The sequence below is a fragment of the Hemitrygon akajei genome, chromosome 30 (genome assembly GCF_048418815.1).
Source record: "Hemitrygon akajei chromosome 30, sHemAka1.3, whole genome shotgun sequence".
NCBI classification, from domain to species: Eukaryota; Metazoa; Chordata; class Chondrichthyes; order Myliobatiformes; family Dasyatidae; genus Hemitrygon; species Hemitrygon akajei.
Genome location: NC_133153.1, coordinates 22,224,793 through 22,242,939, shown reverse-complemented (window position 1 = coordinate 22,242,939; position 18,147 = coordinate 22,224,793). Strand labels below are relative to the sequence as shown.

General features: G+C 40.8%; 1 protein-coding gene across 1 annotated transcript in view; it reads right to left on the bottom strand.

The window, feature by feature from the left end:
- Window positions 1-18,147, bottom strand: part of galk2 (galactokinase 2) — a 130,546-nt gene that overhangs the window by 94,599 nt on the left and 17,800 nt on the right. Inside the window, exons 3-4 of the mRNA XM_073033093.1 lie at window positions 14,148-14,271; window positions 8,585-8,675 (exon numbers count right to left, since the gene is read on the bottom strand). Coding sequence (XP_072889194.1) covers window positions 8,585-8,675; window positions 14,148-14,271 — 215 coding nt within the window. The remainder of the gene's footprint in view (window positions 1-8,584; window positions 8,676-14,147; window positions 14,272-18,147) is intronic.

Here is an 18,147-nt window from a genome sequence, read left to right as displayed (position 1 = left end):
GCCAAGGGCTTGTGCTTGGCTCAATGATCCCCTCCCCGAGCAGCCGCTGCATCTCTGACTGAATGAACGCCCTGCCCCCTGCGCTGTACCTCCTGCTTTTAGTCGCCACTGGTTTACAGTCGGGGGTCAGGTTGGCAAACAGCGATGGGGGAGGGATCTTGAGGGTGGAGAGGCTGCAAGTAGTGTCAGTAGCACAGCTATCGGCATGGTGCTGGGCGGGATGTGTGGTTCGGTGTGTGTGCGTGTGGTAACGGAGTATATGGCGAAGTCCCACCAAACTGAGGATTCCTGACAGTGAGTGGTGGGAGGGGCCCGTCATATGCCATAGTCACACTTTCGAGATGGCTCTGGAAGTCCAGGCCCAATAGCACAGTTGCGCACAGTCAAGGCATGACCAGGAGCGCAAAGTTCCGATATTCTGTGCCCTGCACAACCAATGTCGCTACACAACTCCACAATGCTAACAGAATTAAGGGTGCACCCAAACAAAAGGTAAGCGCTTTTTGCGACAATTTGGACTAAGAATTCTGTTGGCTTTGGGGAGGTCTTGGAGTCTCAGAAGTGTGGAACCACTGCCGAAGGGTCTCTCCGGTCCAAAGAATCCGGCAGAATTGGGGGTTAACAGGAGGCTCAGAGGATTGATCAAGAACACTGCAGTGAGGGTAAGTACAAATAAGTTAATAATAAGTTAAGTTAAGAAAAATTCCACATGGTGTTGGTAGATCCCAGTGGATACCACTTCGTATGAAACGAAGGTCTGAACGGGCAGGGAAAGGGAAAATAGAGAAAATCCCTGTGGATGCCGCTTCGTATGAAACGAAGGTCTGAACGGGCAGGGAAAGGAAAATAGAGAAAATCCTCGTGGATACCGCCTTAAGAGATAAGGGTCTGAATAGACGAGGTGCAAAGAGCAAATTCTGTGGGTACCGCTCTAAATAGAGGTCTGTACGGGCAGAACAGAATAGGAAACAAGGACAGTCCAATATATAGTTTAAAGCGCTGGTAGATAGACGATAGACGAGGCATAGAATTAGAGTAAATAATATTATCCAGTAAACGAACTGTGAACCTCTGAAATACCTTAAAAAGAGTGAACAACATGACAGGTAAAGGAACGGCAGTAGAGATTCTGAGCAAAAAAAAAATCCCGGTAAATAAATGTTGTTTAGAAAAATGGGAAAAGAGAATCAAAAACCTGGTCACAAAATGGCCAAGAGAAGGAACGTTTGATGTAAGCTTGTGCGAAGAAATGGAGGCACTAATTAAAAATTACAAACCAAAAGATAAATCTAAAAGAGGGCAAAAAAGAGAATGAGAAATGGAAGTGCTAAAACTCTTCAGAACGGAGGGAGAAAGGCTGAGGAGGACAGGTAGAATATTGATTACAAGCGAGGAAGACACTAAGGTGCTGGAAAAACAGCCTGTTAGAGAGGAGGGTACGGTGAGAAGCTGGTTTCAACTCCGTACCCGGATGCGAAAGAAGCAGAAACCCCCCTCCCTATAATGAGGAAGGAACCCCTAAGCAGTGCCCCCTGCTGACGGGAACAGTAAACATGCAGGGAGAAGTACAAGTTTGGGATAATGAGGAGGAAAAAAGACAATACGAGAAGGAAAAGGCGGCGATATGGAAGGAGATACAGGCAGAAAGGATAAAGGTGGAACAGGCAAAGAGAAATGGAAGAAGAGATTGAACGGATGAAATACTTGAGAGGAAAAGGAGTATGAGGAGTATCGGTTATACTATAGAAATAAACAGACTAGAAAAGAAAGTGGCTCATCAGGGCAGGAAGAGATGAGGCATTCAAGAAGAAGTGGAAAAAAGATAGGAGATGAGAGTCTTGGAGAAACACAAGAGAGAAGGGAATCAAGCACGGGTAAGGATCATGAGGAGTCCCTGCCACAGGTGTACAGACACGGACAGGAAGAAAGAGAAGGTGATTCATTGGAGGAGCAAGAGTTAAGTGGAGAGAGAGGATGCGAGAATTTGTGGGGAAGAGGTAGGAGGCAGAAGCCTAGAAGAGCAGAAGGAGGCGGTCGGGGAGCGACTTGCGGAAGTAGAGAGAGAGCCAGATAAGTTACTGAGAGGGGATTGCCAGAGGAGATGCGAAAAATACTCCAGGGGCCAACCAAATATTGAATCAAGACAGAAAGGAAGGACTCCACAGGGAGACCGAGGGAAGAAGAGGACCCCGGAGACATTTGTGTGGGAGACAGTAAAGACATACCCTGAGACAGATGGGGAGTCAGGTGAGGAGGAGAGCCGGGGCAGGTGGGAAGAAGGAGGAAGAATGATGCCGTTGTTAGTAAAAGGATCAGGACAAGTGCAGTATATTCCTTGGGGATCCCAGGACCTAGAAGGGCTGAAAAACACTCTGCCCAATCTACATGAAGGAGCAGGGAAATGGATTAGAGCCTTTGAAGAAGAAACGGTGGGACGATTATTGGCTATGAGAGATTTGAAGGCACTATTGATAAGGTTGATGGGAACCTCCAAATTTAATGAACTAATGGAAATGGCTGGCATAGTAAACTCGAACGACCCAAGAACTGATGGAGACGGGTTTGACAGAGTGAGGCAGAGGGTATGGCAGGCCCTCAGGAAGCTTTACCCACCCAAAGTGGACCCCAAAGCCTTAAAAGGGGATCCACTGGGAGACACTGAAAACTCAGCAGCCTACGTAGAAAACCAGTTGAAAAGGTGGAGACTGGAGACTGAGCAAGAGGTGGAAAATAGCTTATTTATCACCACACTGTTCCGACATAGCATTTTGGATGCAATGCCTCCGCAAGTAAAATCCAAACTGGAGGAAGTGGTTGGGCTGACGTCAATGACCCCACAAGAATTTAGAGACCACGTAGTCCATGCGGTTGAGAAATACCTGAAAGACATACGAAGGTTGGCTGAGCAGCAGGAAGAGGTGCAAAGAAAGTTAATACAAATGCAGCTCGAAGAACTCAAAAAGAAGGAAAAAGAGAAAAACAAAAAGATGCTGCCAGCAACCACAGGTCCGAGTACAGCCATCGAACTGGATGAGGCACCGCTATATGAAAGAACTGATCATACTGTAAGACAAGGGAAGGAAAACCCCATGCCAATAATCATCTTTGGAGGAGCATTCCCACAAATGCCCTATCAGGAATAAACTAAATTCAAACAGCCCAGACTGGACTGGAAGTCCCAAGGAGGGGGACAGAGGAGCTATGGGCAGAGGGGACCAGTGAGGAAACAGGGGGAAAGAGAGGTAGAGAGATAGTGCTGGGGATGTAATCAGCCAGGTCACATGAGAAGAGATTGTCTGTTTACACCATGGCCTGTCACACACCAGCAGGAACCAATAAGAAGGGAACTAAAGTTTAGCCAAGGACCAGCCCCCACAGGCCCAAGCGGACCTGTGAACCCCTATGCGAGGTATTAGGGGGTGCCCCGAGAACTCGAGTGGGAAGGGACGTTACCCAATGATAACAAGGGAGGCAGACGAGGAACCCATTGTTCAGGTTATGTTAGAAGGGCAACTGACACCAATGATGATAGATACTGGAGCCACGTACACTTGTGTACAGCCACAGTATGCCCTTCACCTTCCCATGTCAGGAAAGTTTATTAAGATGGTAGGGTTCTCGGGGAAAACACAGTTGACACAGTGCACGGCTCCAGTGCAGTTGAGAATGGGAAATAAAGGAATTGTTTTGCCGGTGCTAGTATTTAAAGGAACTCCGATTAATTTGTTAGGCAGAGATGCCTTATTGAAACTGGAATTAAAATTAGAATGCACCAGAAATGGGCTGAGTGTGGAAAGAGCAGGGGTTCAATTGATAGTGCGAGAAGACAAGAAGGCTAATGTCTTTTGGATAGGAGACATCGCAGATCAGATTCAGGAAACCTGGGAGAAATGGAAAAAGGGCGTGCAGGCTATATTACCCAGGGCGGTAATGCCCAAATCTGAGCCACATTGTACAGTGATTTTTGACGAGACTCAGAACAGGGAGTTAGAGGAGAGATGGCACCTGGAAGCATGTACCCAACAGCACCTGGAAGGGGAGGCTGTGATAATTGGAAAGCAAGGGGCAGCTTTACAAGTTAAGTGGAACACCTTTTTAGAAAAATGGTACAGGATACCGGAGGCTGCGCCCCACCTAACGATGTTGGTAAACAAGGGATATCAGTCTAAAGACTTAGGACCCTTAGTTAAGAGTGCTGAAACCGTAACAGTGTGGAGGAAAATCACGCCAGAGGTGTGGATATCAGAAGACAACAATTGCATTAAAATAATGGTAAGTGTAGATATGGTAGGGACAGTGAGAGAGGTCGAAATAACTCCCCAACCACACCTGACCTTGCTGGGAAAGGAAAGAGGCCAGCAGAAAGATAGAAGGTTAGATGAGTTGCCGTCTATTCTGTGGTCACAGCATGACACGGACGTAGGGAAAATAAAAACGGCTAGTCCGGTGGAAATAAGGCTGAAAAAAGGAGCAATTCCATCCAGGAGACCACAATACCCTCTAAGACCAGAAGCAGAAGAGGGAATAGCATCGACAGTGCAGGGGTTGCTTGAAATAGGAGTGCTTAAAAGAACAAACATGCAATACTCCGTTGCTGCCGGTCTTAAAAGCAGATAAATCTAAGTGGAGATTGGTGCATGATTTGCGAGCGGTAAATGATGTGGTAGAGGACTGGCCAGCGGTAGTCCCCAACCCACACACGTTTTTGACTAATGTTCCACCAGAAGCAAGTTACTTTTCAGTGATTGATTTGTGTTCGGCTTTCTTCAGCATTCCTCTGGCCGACCAGTGTCAGTATCTGTTTGCATTTACTTACAGAGGTGCTCAGTATACCTATACCAGAATGCCGCAAGGATTTAAACATTCACCACACGTTTTTAATCAGGTGTTGAAGGCAGACCTAGAGGGCATGCCATTGGAAAGTACATTGTTACAGTATGTGGATGACCTGTTGATTTGCTCCCACAGTAAGGAACAGTGTGAGCAGGACACTATAACTCTGTTAGAGAAGCTGGCGCACGGAGGACATAAAGTATCCAAAAAGAAACTGCAATTTTGCACGCAGCAAGTGGAATACTTAGGCAGGGTGATATCCAAAGGAGTGAAGGCGATAGCACCAGATCAGATTGAGGCAATAACTAAGGCCCCAAAACCCCAGACTGTAGGGCAGATTATGACGTTTTTGGGAATGACAGGGTACCAGCTCAGATTGGATAGGAGAATATGCTGAGATTGTGGCACCTTTGAGAAAGATAATGAAAGAAGCAGGACATACAAATTTGAAGAACGGCTTACAGTGGAATGGAGAGGCGGAGATAGCTTTCAATACTATTAAGCAGGAATTGCAGTCAGCACCAGCATTAACTTTGCCTGACTGTGAGAAGGTTTTTCTTTTGTATGTATCCAACCGACAGGAGGGTTATGTCACAGCGGTTCTAACACAAGAGACAGGCACAGGAAAAGCAAAGCAGCCGATAGCATACTACAGTACAAGACTAGATGAGGTGGCTCAGGGGTATCCACCCTGTTATCAGGGATTGGCGGCGCTGTACTATGCATATGAAAAGGCATCATCTGTAACCCTGGGCTATCCTGTGACTCTGTACATACACCACAAAGTAGCAGAATTGCTGGAAAGAGGGAAATTTGTGCTGACGCCAGCCAGGATAGCAACGTATTAGATGCTAGTGACAGTTCCTGTCATAACTATACAGAGATGCACTACCAGTAATATAGCCGATTTTGTCCCTTTGGGCTATGAAGGAGAACCCCATGATTGTGTAGGGAAGACGATGACATTTGCCAAACTGAGAGCAGATTTATGGTCAGAACCACTAGAGGATGCAGATAAAAAGGTTCTGTTCGTAGATGGCTCTTGTTATAGGGATTATGATGGAAATCATGCAGGGTTCTCAGTAGTGCAGCAGGATCAGTCGAGCTATAAGATTATTAGGATGGAGTCCTGTCCCCAACCGTGTTCCGCCCAACTAGCAGAAATCAAAGCCCTGACAGCTGCGTGTGAAATGATGGAAGGTGAGAAAGTAGACATCTATACTGATTCGGCATATGCCCATGGAGTATGCCATTTGCTCGGGGCAGTGTGGAAGCAGAGAGGTTTTAAAAAAAGTAGTGGAGATCCCATACAACATTGTCAGCAAATTCTAGACTTAATAAAAGCCATAATGAAACCTAAAGCATTGGCTATAGTAAAATGCCAGGCACATAAAAAGGGAAATGATGTAATAACAAAGGGAAATCAAGCTGCGGACGAGGCAGCCAGAAAAGCGTCTGGATGTACAACAGCTGTCATTGCCCCCCAGGTAAGCCTAGCTCCAGAACCTGTGGTAGAGGACCTAATTTGAAATACAAGGTAAGGCAACTTTGGCAGAACAGACAATCCAGAACCCAGAAGGCTTGTGGAGCACGGAAGACGGTTTGTTGGTAGCGCCCACCCCTCTACTGACAGTTCTGATTTCAGAAGTGCATGGGATTGACCATTGTGCAAGGGGGGAAGTGATAAAGAAAATAAAGGAGGATGGGTTTTGGTCACCTTATTTACAGGCTTCAGTGGACTTTGTCTTGTCACAGTGCGAGGTATGCGCACAGAATGCAGGGTCCGGACATCAGTTATTTGACTGGTTAGAAAGTAGACTCGGAGGATGGGGAGCATGGCTGACTAAAATGGCAATAACTGTCAGTATTGTATTGTTGAGCTGTGTGCTTGTGCTGTGCTGTTTTCTTCCTTGTCTCAAATCTCTTGTAGTGCGTGCTGCAACCAAACAATTTCCGATGCTCGTGGCAATTACTGAAGCAAGCTTAGTGGAGAAAGAAACACCGAAAATGTATCGTTACAGCCTACACCTGCAGGATGAACAAGAGCAAAACGACAGTGTGGGAGTAGATTGTAAGGGCTTCTGAGTTTTTTTCCCTGTCTCAGGTACAAAGGGACAGGTTCTTGGCTCAGCGGCCCAGGGTAACAGGGAGAGAATACTTTGAGGTCTTGGCGCAGAAAATTATAGTTTAACCTGAGATCTGGGAATAAGTGCTTGAGTTTATTGGGGCTTTTGTGCGCGGACTCTTAGTCTTCTTTCTCTGTGTCAAAGGCGGGATATATTGGAGTATAAAAGTTGCATTATTTGCTGTGTAACCAAAACGATGTAGTCAGCTTTGAAACTTGCTATTTGCTATGCATGTATCCAATTCAGTAGGAGAATGAAATCTTAAGAATGTAGAAGACAATGGTGTGTTAATGAGAGGTAGCTAAGAGATGTGGATTATGTAGTCTGAGTTTGCTATTTGCTATGCATGTATCCAATTGAATGTAAAAGACAATGGTGTGTTAATGAGAGGTAGCTAAGAGATGTAGATTAGAACATGATTAAGTCAATGGGTAGAAACAATAGTGGTGGATGTACTTGTGATACGCAACTGTAGACCGATTGGATATGCTAATGCAACTAAACCAGGAGATTGCTATAAAAAATGCTATGTCCAAGGATCGGTGGGCAATCAGCGACCAGCTCACTGACTGTCTCAGCTTTGATTTGCAAATTAAAGTTTAATACTTCTTGAAGAATCTTCTGCGACTCCTGGTCATTTGTGGGGCACGAGAAACCACGACAGTCGCTAGCTGCTTGACCCAGCACTCAACATGCTAATACTCAACCCAGCACAGAAAGAAAACATGCAAGGAGCTGGCTGGATTCGAACCCGGGACCGCTCGTCTCGAAGTCTTGTGTAGATGTCACTACACCACCAGCCAGCCTATTGCACAATAATTGAGTCCAAGGGTAGGTGAGATTTTCTCCAAATGGACAGGATTTCCATGAAATCTGTGTACAGTATTAAGACTCTCCACTACTTCAAAAGGCAAGAATGTCTTTCTTCATTTATGGAACAATATTCCTGCCTTGGAAATAATGCAGAGAACCTATTTCAGATTTATTCAGGATAAAGGTGAATTGGTCAGTATAGAGACGAGGAAGAATTTATTCTCTTAAATGGTCATGAATCTTTGGAATTCTGTACTCCATGGAACTGTGGATGCTGGCTCACGAAATATATTTTAGTCTGAGATTTGTAAACTGCAGACAACATACAGGAAAGTGGAGATGTTGCTACAATCAGTTCAGATATGGTTTTAGTGAATGACAAAACAAAGTCAAGAGGGCAAATAGCCTACTGCTCTTTGTTAAATTGAGGGACAGGAGAACATTGCTGAATTTATTTAAAATATTGTCTTGGAATCCCTCTTGTTCACTTGAAGCGCAGGTGTAGCCTTGGCTTAACAATTCATTTGAAACACGTAATGTGGACATACACAGTACTCCTTCCTACATTTTGTACTGAAATTTCTGGAGTGAAACTTAAACTTAAGAGATGGGAGTGTTACCAGTGTTCCACATGTTACATCTTAACCGCAATGTGTAACAACAGTACAAGTTATCTCTTTTATGCAACTACAATCAAATGCCTACAAGCATTAGCTTTAATAAACTTTTCAACATTGATGTTAGTTTACTGCATGCAAAAACTGGAATTCCTTTTAAAATGATGTACAAGAACAATAATAATTTTACCTTACCTGAATTCCTTTAAATCCACAAAGAAAGTAGTATTGCCAAAGCGGTTTAGTCGTATCAATGTGGATGTTATCTGTATGAACGTTATAATCCCTGCAAAAAGAGCATTGTTGAAGTATATCAATGAATAACTAATTGCTGCCACCTGTTGGTTAGAAGCAAAAGTTACCAACAACTCCATCATTGTCCAGATAAATGAAAGAGTAAAATTCAGTTAATCCAACACACTGGGATGTTAACGGTGCTGGACTGGCAGATTTTCATACTATGTTATTTCAATAACCACTGCAACACTCTTCTAATATGTTTTTTTTAAATAAATATTATGCAGAGATTAAGAAATTTACATCAAACCTATTGAGTTCTAAGGAATATAGGAACCATGGCTCATTGTGTCGAGGACTACAGGCATCAGAACCCAGCAAGATAAATTCATTGAGAACACTGAACAATTAGGTAGTGGGTTAGCAGTGTTGCATTGTAAATCCATTTGATGGACCAGCAACTCAATATATAAAAACAATTAACAATTTAAAAGCGATTGCATATTTTAAAATAGATCACCTGTCATATAATCTATCATGCAGCCATATGAGCCTTACATTGTCAACTATTTTAGCAATGCTTGTTAAGCTTTATTATTTAATTTCAATAATTTTGAAATGGGGTAACTTGCAAGTATTTAGAAGTATTCAACCCAAAAGTTCCTAACATCTTCCAGAGGTTTCCCAAGAAGAGACTAGAAAAACACACCCAGTCCAATCTCACTATATACTCTAAAAGATCTACAGGGTCTAATTATCACATTAAGATTCATCTTTCCCCAATGAAATAATTAACATAAAAGGAGAATTTTGAAGGTGCAATGCATTATTTTTAGTTATGTTATATATTTTTTTCTTGTACATATAAACAAAAGCTGACCGTAAAAAGAACATACTGTAGATTCCGGACTACAGAGCGCACCTGATTAAAAGCCGCTGGCTCTAATTTTAGAAATAAAATCAATTTTTTACTTGTAAAGGCCGCACCGGATTTTAGGCCGCACCGGATTTTCGGCCGCAGGTGTCCCACGTTGTAATATGAGATATTTACACAGAAAGATATTACACGTGAGGATTTTTTAACTTTTAATTAAATCCATATGGTAACAAAAACAAATACATATTGCAAATGCTTTTTTTCGAACCGTGCCCGTAACGCGGCTACTTTTAAATATACGTTGCGTATATTTCTTTACTGAACAACATTCCAATATCTCCTAATGACTGGTAAAAAATATATATACTGCAGCCTACCAGGAAAAGTTATTGATCGCATTTAACTTAAAAGCAGCGTTTTCGCTCCGCCGTCCTGTTTATCGCAAACGGCATTTAAAAGCAGCGTTTCGCTCCGCCGCTCGCCCCCTCCTTTCCGTTTATCGCAAACGGCATTTTTCCCACAAGACGCGGCGAAACCGGGTGTGACGTCATAGCATCCCGCGATGTAGTACAGAAAACAAATATAGTTAAAACTCTTCTAACTTTAACTAGAAAATGAATTACTAAGCGAAAATATTATAAACTAAATAACTGCCATAAAGGCAGCACAATGCTTTTCTTCGAGTGTTTTCCATGTTGATGAGGGTGAGTACAAATGACTGATTTACAATAATTTAATTGTGAAAGTGCGCTTGATTTATCGTACAATTTCATTGGACCTCTGTGAACTACTCATCAATTTTATTGGTCTACTGTTACGAGGCAAAATGTTTACGAGGCGGCATGAAAAAAAATCATGTATTAGCCGCTCCGTTTTAAAGGCCGCAAAGTTCAAAGCTGTTCAAAATGTGGGAAAAAAGTAGCGGCTTAAAATCCGGAATCTACGGTACTAACAATTCTTAAAAGTATCTTAGAATGATCAAATCAAGAACCATCTCATGTTGACAAATCAAATATCCACTTAGCAAAATGAGAATGTGTCATTAAGAGAGTAACAAAGATAAAGGAGAAAGAAAAATCATGATTATTTGCTCTGAAATTACCCAAAAAGTATTTTCTCTCACAGGATCATGAATATTTGAAAAAAATCAGTAAGAGAGTTTCTACACACTCTTTAACAGACATAGATATTTGCTAAGCAAGAAGATGAGAACAAAACAGTGCAGGGTTGAAATACACACACACACACAAATGTATAGATATATCTATGATTGTATGTCCATAGAAGTGATGCTAGGCTATACATAAGGTAACTGACAGGAAATATAAAGTGGTGGTGGGGAGAGTGGGTGGAGGTGTTGATTAGTCTTACTGCTTGGGGAAAGTAGCTGTTTATTGAGTTTGGTGTTCCTGAACGGTAGATGCTACATAGCCTCTTCCCTGATGGGAGTGATACAAGCAGTTCATAAGCACGGTGGGTGAGACCCTTCATGATATTACTGACCCTTTTCCAGCGCTGCTCTTGATGGTGTTGGTGATACATTGGACAGTTTTGACTATCTTTCCTGTCTGCTCCAGTGCAGCTTCTGTACCAAGCAGTGATGCAGCTTGTCAGGATGCTCTCTACTGCACATCTGTAGAATGACATGAAAATGAAGTCCAGCTCTCCTAAACCCCTTCAGAAAACAGAGGTGTTGATAAGCTTTCTTGACTGTGTAGGGTGCGTTCTGGAACCATGAGAGATTGTGTGCTGTGCACACTCTCCCAGGAATTTGAAAGTGCTTGCAGTTTTGACTGCTGTGCTGCTGAAATAAAGGGGGGGAGGTTGCAGTGAGTGTGTGAGTTCTCCTGAAGGCGATAATCATCTCCTTCGTCTTGTTGACATTAAGGTAGACAATATTTGCCTGGTACCATGCTTTGAGCTTTTCTACTTCCTCCCTGTAGGCCGTTGTTGCTGTCTTCGGTGAACTTGATGTGATTGCTTGGGTGTTTGGCCATGCAATCATGTGTGAGTGGCTGTAAATCCTGATTATTTGAGGCTGTTGCTTAGAAAGTTCAACAACCAGCTGCACAGTGGTGTACTGACAAGAAGGAGTAAGAGTTTGTTTACCAAGGGTCTATGGAACAATAGTGTTGAATGCAAACTGAAATACAGAAACAGCAATTTAACACAAGTTATCAGCTTATTAGATACAAGAACAGACTTAAGGGGCTAACTGTCCTAACTAGATATTTGTAGACTCAACAAATTGGTCATATTGATCTGAGTGATCAGAGCAGGCAGCTAGGTCCTTGATTTATCACATTTCAGAATAGGAGGTGTAAGTGTTACCAAATAACCCAAACTCTTAAATTGACCTCCCATCATTCCGAATAGACAAATAATATTAACCAGTAATTTTCCTAAAAGCAGAAATATCTCCTTTCATTAGTTACCACCCACATTTATTGGCTAATTTCTTGATTCTTTTGTTGGCATTCCTTTATGTTAAAAATACATCTACAGCATTTAAAAAATATTATCTTTTTACAGCAACCAGATAGCTAACCTGGCCCATGAAAATACTAATTAAAATTTCTCCCCCCTCTTCAGTATGAGGCCTCATTTAAAAATGTCATCTGAACTTGAAGCTGTGAACAAAAACCAGTTATTATGACAAAATTGTAATATAATTAGTTGGCTCTGCAGTAACTACCAAATCTGAAGCACATAATTAGGAAATTCATTAATTCCCAATTTTTGAATTATCTGATTTTGCAGAAACTCTAATTCAGCAGGTATATAAACAATGTACAAAATATCACTGAAGATGGAATTTAACAAGTTGCTAATCATGTTGTCCATAGACACTGCTTAAATTTAGAAAGCGTCTACTATATCTTGTTAACTACCGTAGATTCCGGACTACAGAGCGCACCTGATTAAAAGCCGCTGGCTCTAATTTTAGAAATAAAATCAATTTTTTAATTGTACAGGCCGCACCGGATTTTCGGCCACAGGTGTCCCACGTTGTAATATGAGATATTTACACAGAAAGATATTACACGTGAGGATTTTTTAACTTTTAATTAAATCCATATGGTAACAAAAACAAATACATATTGCAAATGCTTTTTTTTTAACCGTGCCCGTAACGCGGCTACTTTTAAATATACGTTGCGTATACTTCTTTACTGAACAACATTCCAATATCTCCTAACGACTGGTAAAAAATATATATACTGCAGCCTACCAGGAAAAGTTATTGATCGCCTTTAACTTAAAAGCAGCGTTTTCGATCGGGTCTAATCAGCTCGCGTAACTCGATCGGGTCTAATCGGGTCTGATGAGCTCGGCTGATGCGATCGGGTCTAATCGGGTCTGATCGGGTCTGATGAGCTCGGCTGATGCGATCGGGTCTAATCGGGTCTGATGAGCTCGGCTGATGCGATCGGGTCTAATCGGGTCTGATGAGCTCGGCTGATGTGCTCGCGTAATGCCCCCCACTTTCGCGTTTATCGCAAACATTTCCCACAAGACGCGGCGAAACCGGATGTGACGTCTAGCATTCCGGGCTGTAGTACAGAAAACATACTAACAAATGAATTACTAAGCGAAAATATTATAAACTAAATAACTGCCATAAAGGTAGCACAATGCTTTTCTTCGAGTGTTTTCCATGTTGATGAGGGTGAGTACAAATGACTGATTTACAATAATTTAATTGTGAAAGTGCGCTTGATTTATCGTACAATTTCATTGGACCTCTGTGAACTACTCATCAATTTTATTGGTCTACTGTTACGAGGCAAAATGTTTACGAGGCGGCATGAAAAAAATCATGTATTAGCCGCTCCGTTTTAAAGGCCGCAAAGTTCAAAGCTGTTCAAAATGTGGGAAAAAAGTAGCGGCTTAAAATCCGGAATCTACGGTATATTACTTGGTGTTTGCTGGGTAAAATGTAATACGAGTAACTAGGGCTGAGTGGCTTTTCCAGGAAGCAGCAAAAGTAGGAGATGGGTACCTAGCTAAGCAGAGCAAACTACACTTAATAAGAAGTCAGTACGGTAGTTTAAATAACATACATTAAATAGCACAAATTATATAAATTCATTTACCACTTAAAAATGATGCAAAAATAAGCCTTTAATACTGCATATGCTAAATCACAACCATTTCTGAATCACTTCTTAACACGTTTTTACCTCATTCTGAGAAATAGTTTTTAAACTACCGTAAGTATCATTACTGAATTGCTTTTATCTTCTCCACACCATACAGTCTGGTCACATGATTCATTCCAAGACATCTGTCAACTGATTTTTGTTATCTCACTGCTCAGAGATCTACAACAGCAAACTAAAGTAATATGTCCCCAGTTTTTCTTCCTCCCTCCTTTTGGCACTTATTCTAAAAGCACAGCTTTGATCAACAATATACCTCATGAAAAACTTAGAGGTTACAACCAAGATCTCAGTAACCCTGTGGTGCATGCTGCTGCGTATAAAGATTTTTATAATTTTAAGTGTTAACTTTAAACATAACTGTACAGAATTCAAATTTAACACTATCAAGATATTCCAGTAAACACAATACTCCATCAAGAAATTGAAATGTAAGCTGCAGTAGTTCTCTTTCATTCTCGTTTCAAATTAAATTGCTTACAGGTACAGAGGGTTAGTGTTTGCCAGCTGAATTATATTTGTTTGTGTAGGGGTGACAGCTGCCAAGATATCTTGCTCTAAAGCCATTGGAAGCACAGCATAGCCACAATAATCAATGTGTTCACCTGAAAAAATAGAGAAATAATTAAAATTATCTTCATGCAAGCATTTCATAACATATGTAAGGAATTGCATAAACTATGCAAATAAAATCATATTTTAAGAAAACTTATGAGATTTTATATTAATTAACATTGAAGGTGAATATTCTCTATCCCATTACATGATAAAGCAGAAACAAAACAAGGTTTAATATCTCACATCTATCAGCATCATCCTATTTAAGTAGCCACTCTTTAGGTATACCTCCTGGTCACAGCCATTACATTGCTACAATCTAACTTGATCCTGTCCTTTTACATGTTTCTCAGTAGTGTGATTAGAAAGAGATCCTGGTTTGTATCCTTCCTTCAGGAATGAGCATGCCAACTGGTGAATAAAACACCATACAGATATGAGATCATCTGATACACCACAAACCAAGGATCTAGGTGTTCTGCATAATTCAGCAGGGATTACAGTTGTCCACTATGCCACTGTACTGAAGTGAATTACAACTTAACTTCGATCAAAAACATTTGGATCATAATCAAAGTACTGCATGTTGAAATTTAGTTATGTAGTTCAAAGTGTTATCCTAATGTGGATAATTATAACAATCATTTGCATGTGTTAGCATGGCTTGACATGCTGAACAATAATAGTTTTTAAACTATCCTCACTGAATTGCCTTTGTGGTTGTGATGTGCAACCAAGTAACTTTCATCTTTTCCAAAAGACATGACAAAATTCACATTTTATACTGTTCTTAGAATCTGCCTTTGGCTCCAATAGAATGTTCAAAGACCTCAGTGTGTCAAGCAACATCAGTGGAGGCAAAAGGTGTACGCTAACATTTTCAGTCTCGACCCCACATCAGACCTGATGTAGGGTCTCAACCTAAAACAATGCCACACCTTTGCTTGCACATATGCTGCTTATTGAGTTCTTCTTGCATTGCTTTTGTTTCACATTCCAGTCTCTTTAACTTTAAAGAATCAACAGTACAATAATGTAGAGCTAAACATCTATTCAAATTTATTTAATTTAGGTATGAAATTCATCAGCTTTAGCTCATTGCTTACTATTCTTGCCCTGAGTTCAAGATCTACTGTGGGATATGACCACATATGACACCTCAGTGAAATATTAAGTAGGTGCTGTATTACAGGAGTCATGCCTTTTTGGTATTAAATTTAGGTCCCGTTAACATCTTTGGGTTAAAGTAAAAAATCTCACTGTTTTTTTTAAACTAATTACAGGAGAATTTTTCTGGTATACTGACTGGCACTTATCCCTCAGCAAACACCACCAAACTCATTCAGATGATCAAGTCAAGTCGCTTTTTATTGTCATTTTGATGATAAACTGCTGGTATAGTACACAGTAAAAACAAAACAATGTTCTTCCAGGACCACGGTGCTACATGAAACAACACAAAACTACACTAAACTACGTGAGACAACTCAAGGCTACACTAGGCTGTGTAAAAACAACACAAAAATGACACTAGACTACATACCCACACAGGACTACATAAAGTGCACAAAACAGTGCAGGGCAGTACAATAATTAATTAATTAATAAACAAGACAATAGGCACAGTAGAGGACAGATTTCAATATAATAATAAATAATGTAGATAGTCTAGACTCTGGGTATTGATGGCTTGGGGGGAAGATCATTTATCTTATTGGTATTTGCAGTTACAGTATGTGCTACATACAAACTTACTGACATGTTTTCCTCACATTATAATAACAAGCAATGCACTTCAAAAGCAATTAATTTGCTATAATATACTTCGGAATCATTTGCAATTAGACAGACTTTCTACCATCTATAATTATTTCACACGTCTTTGTGGACTGGCAACATTTAAATAAATACATCATGCATCAATACTAATTTTGCTGAGAATAAACAATATTTTAAAAATGGTACTGATATCAACCATTCACAATAATTGTCATTAACTTTTGTTAACTTTGGCACATTGGATATTTGCAAATATTTACTTTTAAGCAACATGAGTAGAGAATTGGCTCTGATGATTTACTGTGTCTGTGGCAGTGGCACGAACAGGGGAGAATAGTCCTGCCAGTTAAAACGAATATCAGGGGAAATAACCACCATCTATCTCAGTGCATTTTTCCATGTAATGCAGGAGAGATGGTATCTACCAGTTTACCTCATCCATTCCCAGCATCCAGAGACCTTAATAGCCCTTCAAGGTAAAGCAGAAATTCACTTGCACTTCTTTCAATTTAATGCATATTGTTCAGTGATTGCAAGGTGGCCTGCTTTGTAAATGGCTTGTATTCAATCCATAGGGCTGACACTGAGCTTTCCATTGTGTGCCACTTTAATTCTCCATCCCACTAGCTCTTTGGTCTCTCATCTTTCAGCTCTTACATTGTTCCAATAAAGCCTACAGAACACTTGAGATATAGGTCTTCATCTTCCGTCTAGACACATGGTAGCCCTCAGGACATCATACCAAATTTGATTATTTCAGACAACCTGTTTGTCAGAATTTGCCATCCAGCACAAGCTCAACTGTTTTTTTCCGCCCCAAATTTGCCACCATTATCTGCTGAGTTTTTCTGACTTTCTTTTTTATCTGATGTTTCCAGCAGCTGATGCTTTCTATATCTCCGAGCTGCAATTTTCTTTTTTTTTTATTTTCTTCTATAGATTGTCCTTAGTCACTGTACACTATTTAGATTTACTATCAAATTAATTATGGTTAGCAAGTCTTCCCCATCTTCTCTCACACAGCACCAGGAGTCTTTGTGTAACCTAGATTCTCCTGGTCTCCACCCTGTCACTGACATTCCTTTTGTTCACTGTATCCTTGCCTTTTGTCTCCAAGTTAAAACATGCTAATTTTCTTGCTTTTCCAACTTCTAATTGATACATGGCCTTTTCTTTTTACAGATGATTCCTCATCCAAGATTGTCGTTTTTTAAAAGATTTTCAGTCTGAATTTATTTTTCATTGATGGGTAAATGAAAGCAGGGAACGATGATGATAGGGAACCATTGCAGAGTTACTGTGGGGCTGAAATGATTGTTCCCTCTGCAACCACCCCACCGCCCCACACATTTTCTTTTCTTTCTTCTCGCTCTCTCTCTCTCTCTCTCTCTTTCATTCATTCATTCATTCATTAACCATATCTATATTCCTTTGTGATAAGTTTGTTTGATTCACTGGCATATGCTCACCATGGTTGTCATTGATTTTACAAGGACTAGATGGCATAAGCAATAAATTAGTAGATCAGTATACTGAGGAACTGATTAAGGAAAAGGCTATTTTGGATTTAGTACTGTCTAACAAAAATTGATTCATTGCAAATCTTGTAAATGGGGGCCTTGAGGTAAAAGATCAGTCATAACCTTGAAAAATCCCAAAGAAGGTGTGAAGGGCCAAGCAGATGACTCAGAGTTGTACAGTCATATAATACAGAAACAACTTTTCAGTCCGCCGCATCTGTGCTGTCAATTACCCATTTACACTAATCCCAGTTACCAGCACTTTGACCATAGCCTTCTCTCTCTGAGGGTTTTAAGGTACTTCTGAAATGTTGTGATTGTATCTGCCTCCCCTACCAACTGAGGCAGTATGTTTCAGGTTCCAAAAATCCTTAAGTTCACAAAAAAGTCTACCTGAGATCCCCTCTAAAGTTCTTAGTCTTTATTCTAATCATACGCATGTTCTCTAGTTTTTGACACGTCTGTTATGGGGAAAAGCCTTTTGATGTCTCCCATAATTTCATGCACCTCAGTCAGGCCTTTTCCATTACGACAAAATCAAATCCTGTGTCTCATCTATCCCAGGCAGTACCTAGGACATCCTCTCTTATTACTGCAGTAATTTACTTAATCAATATTGCAAGG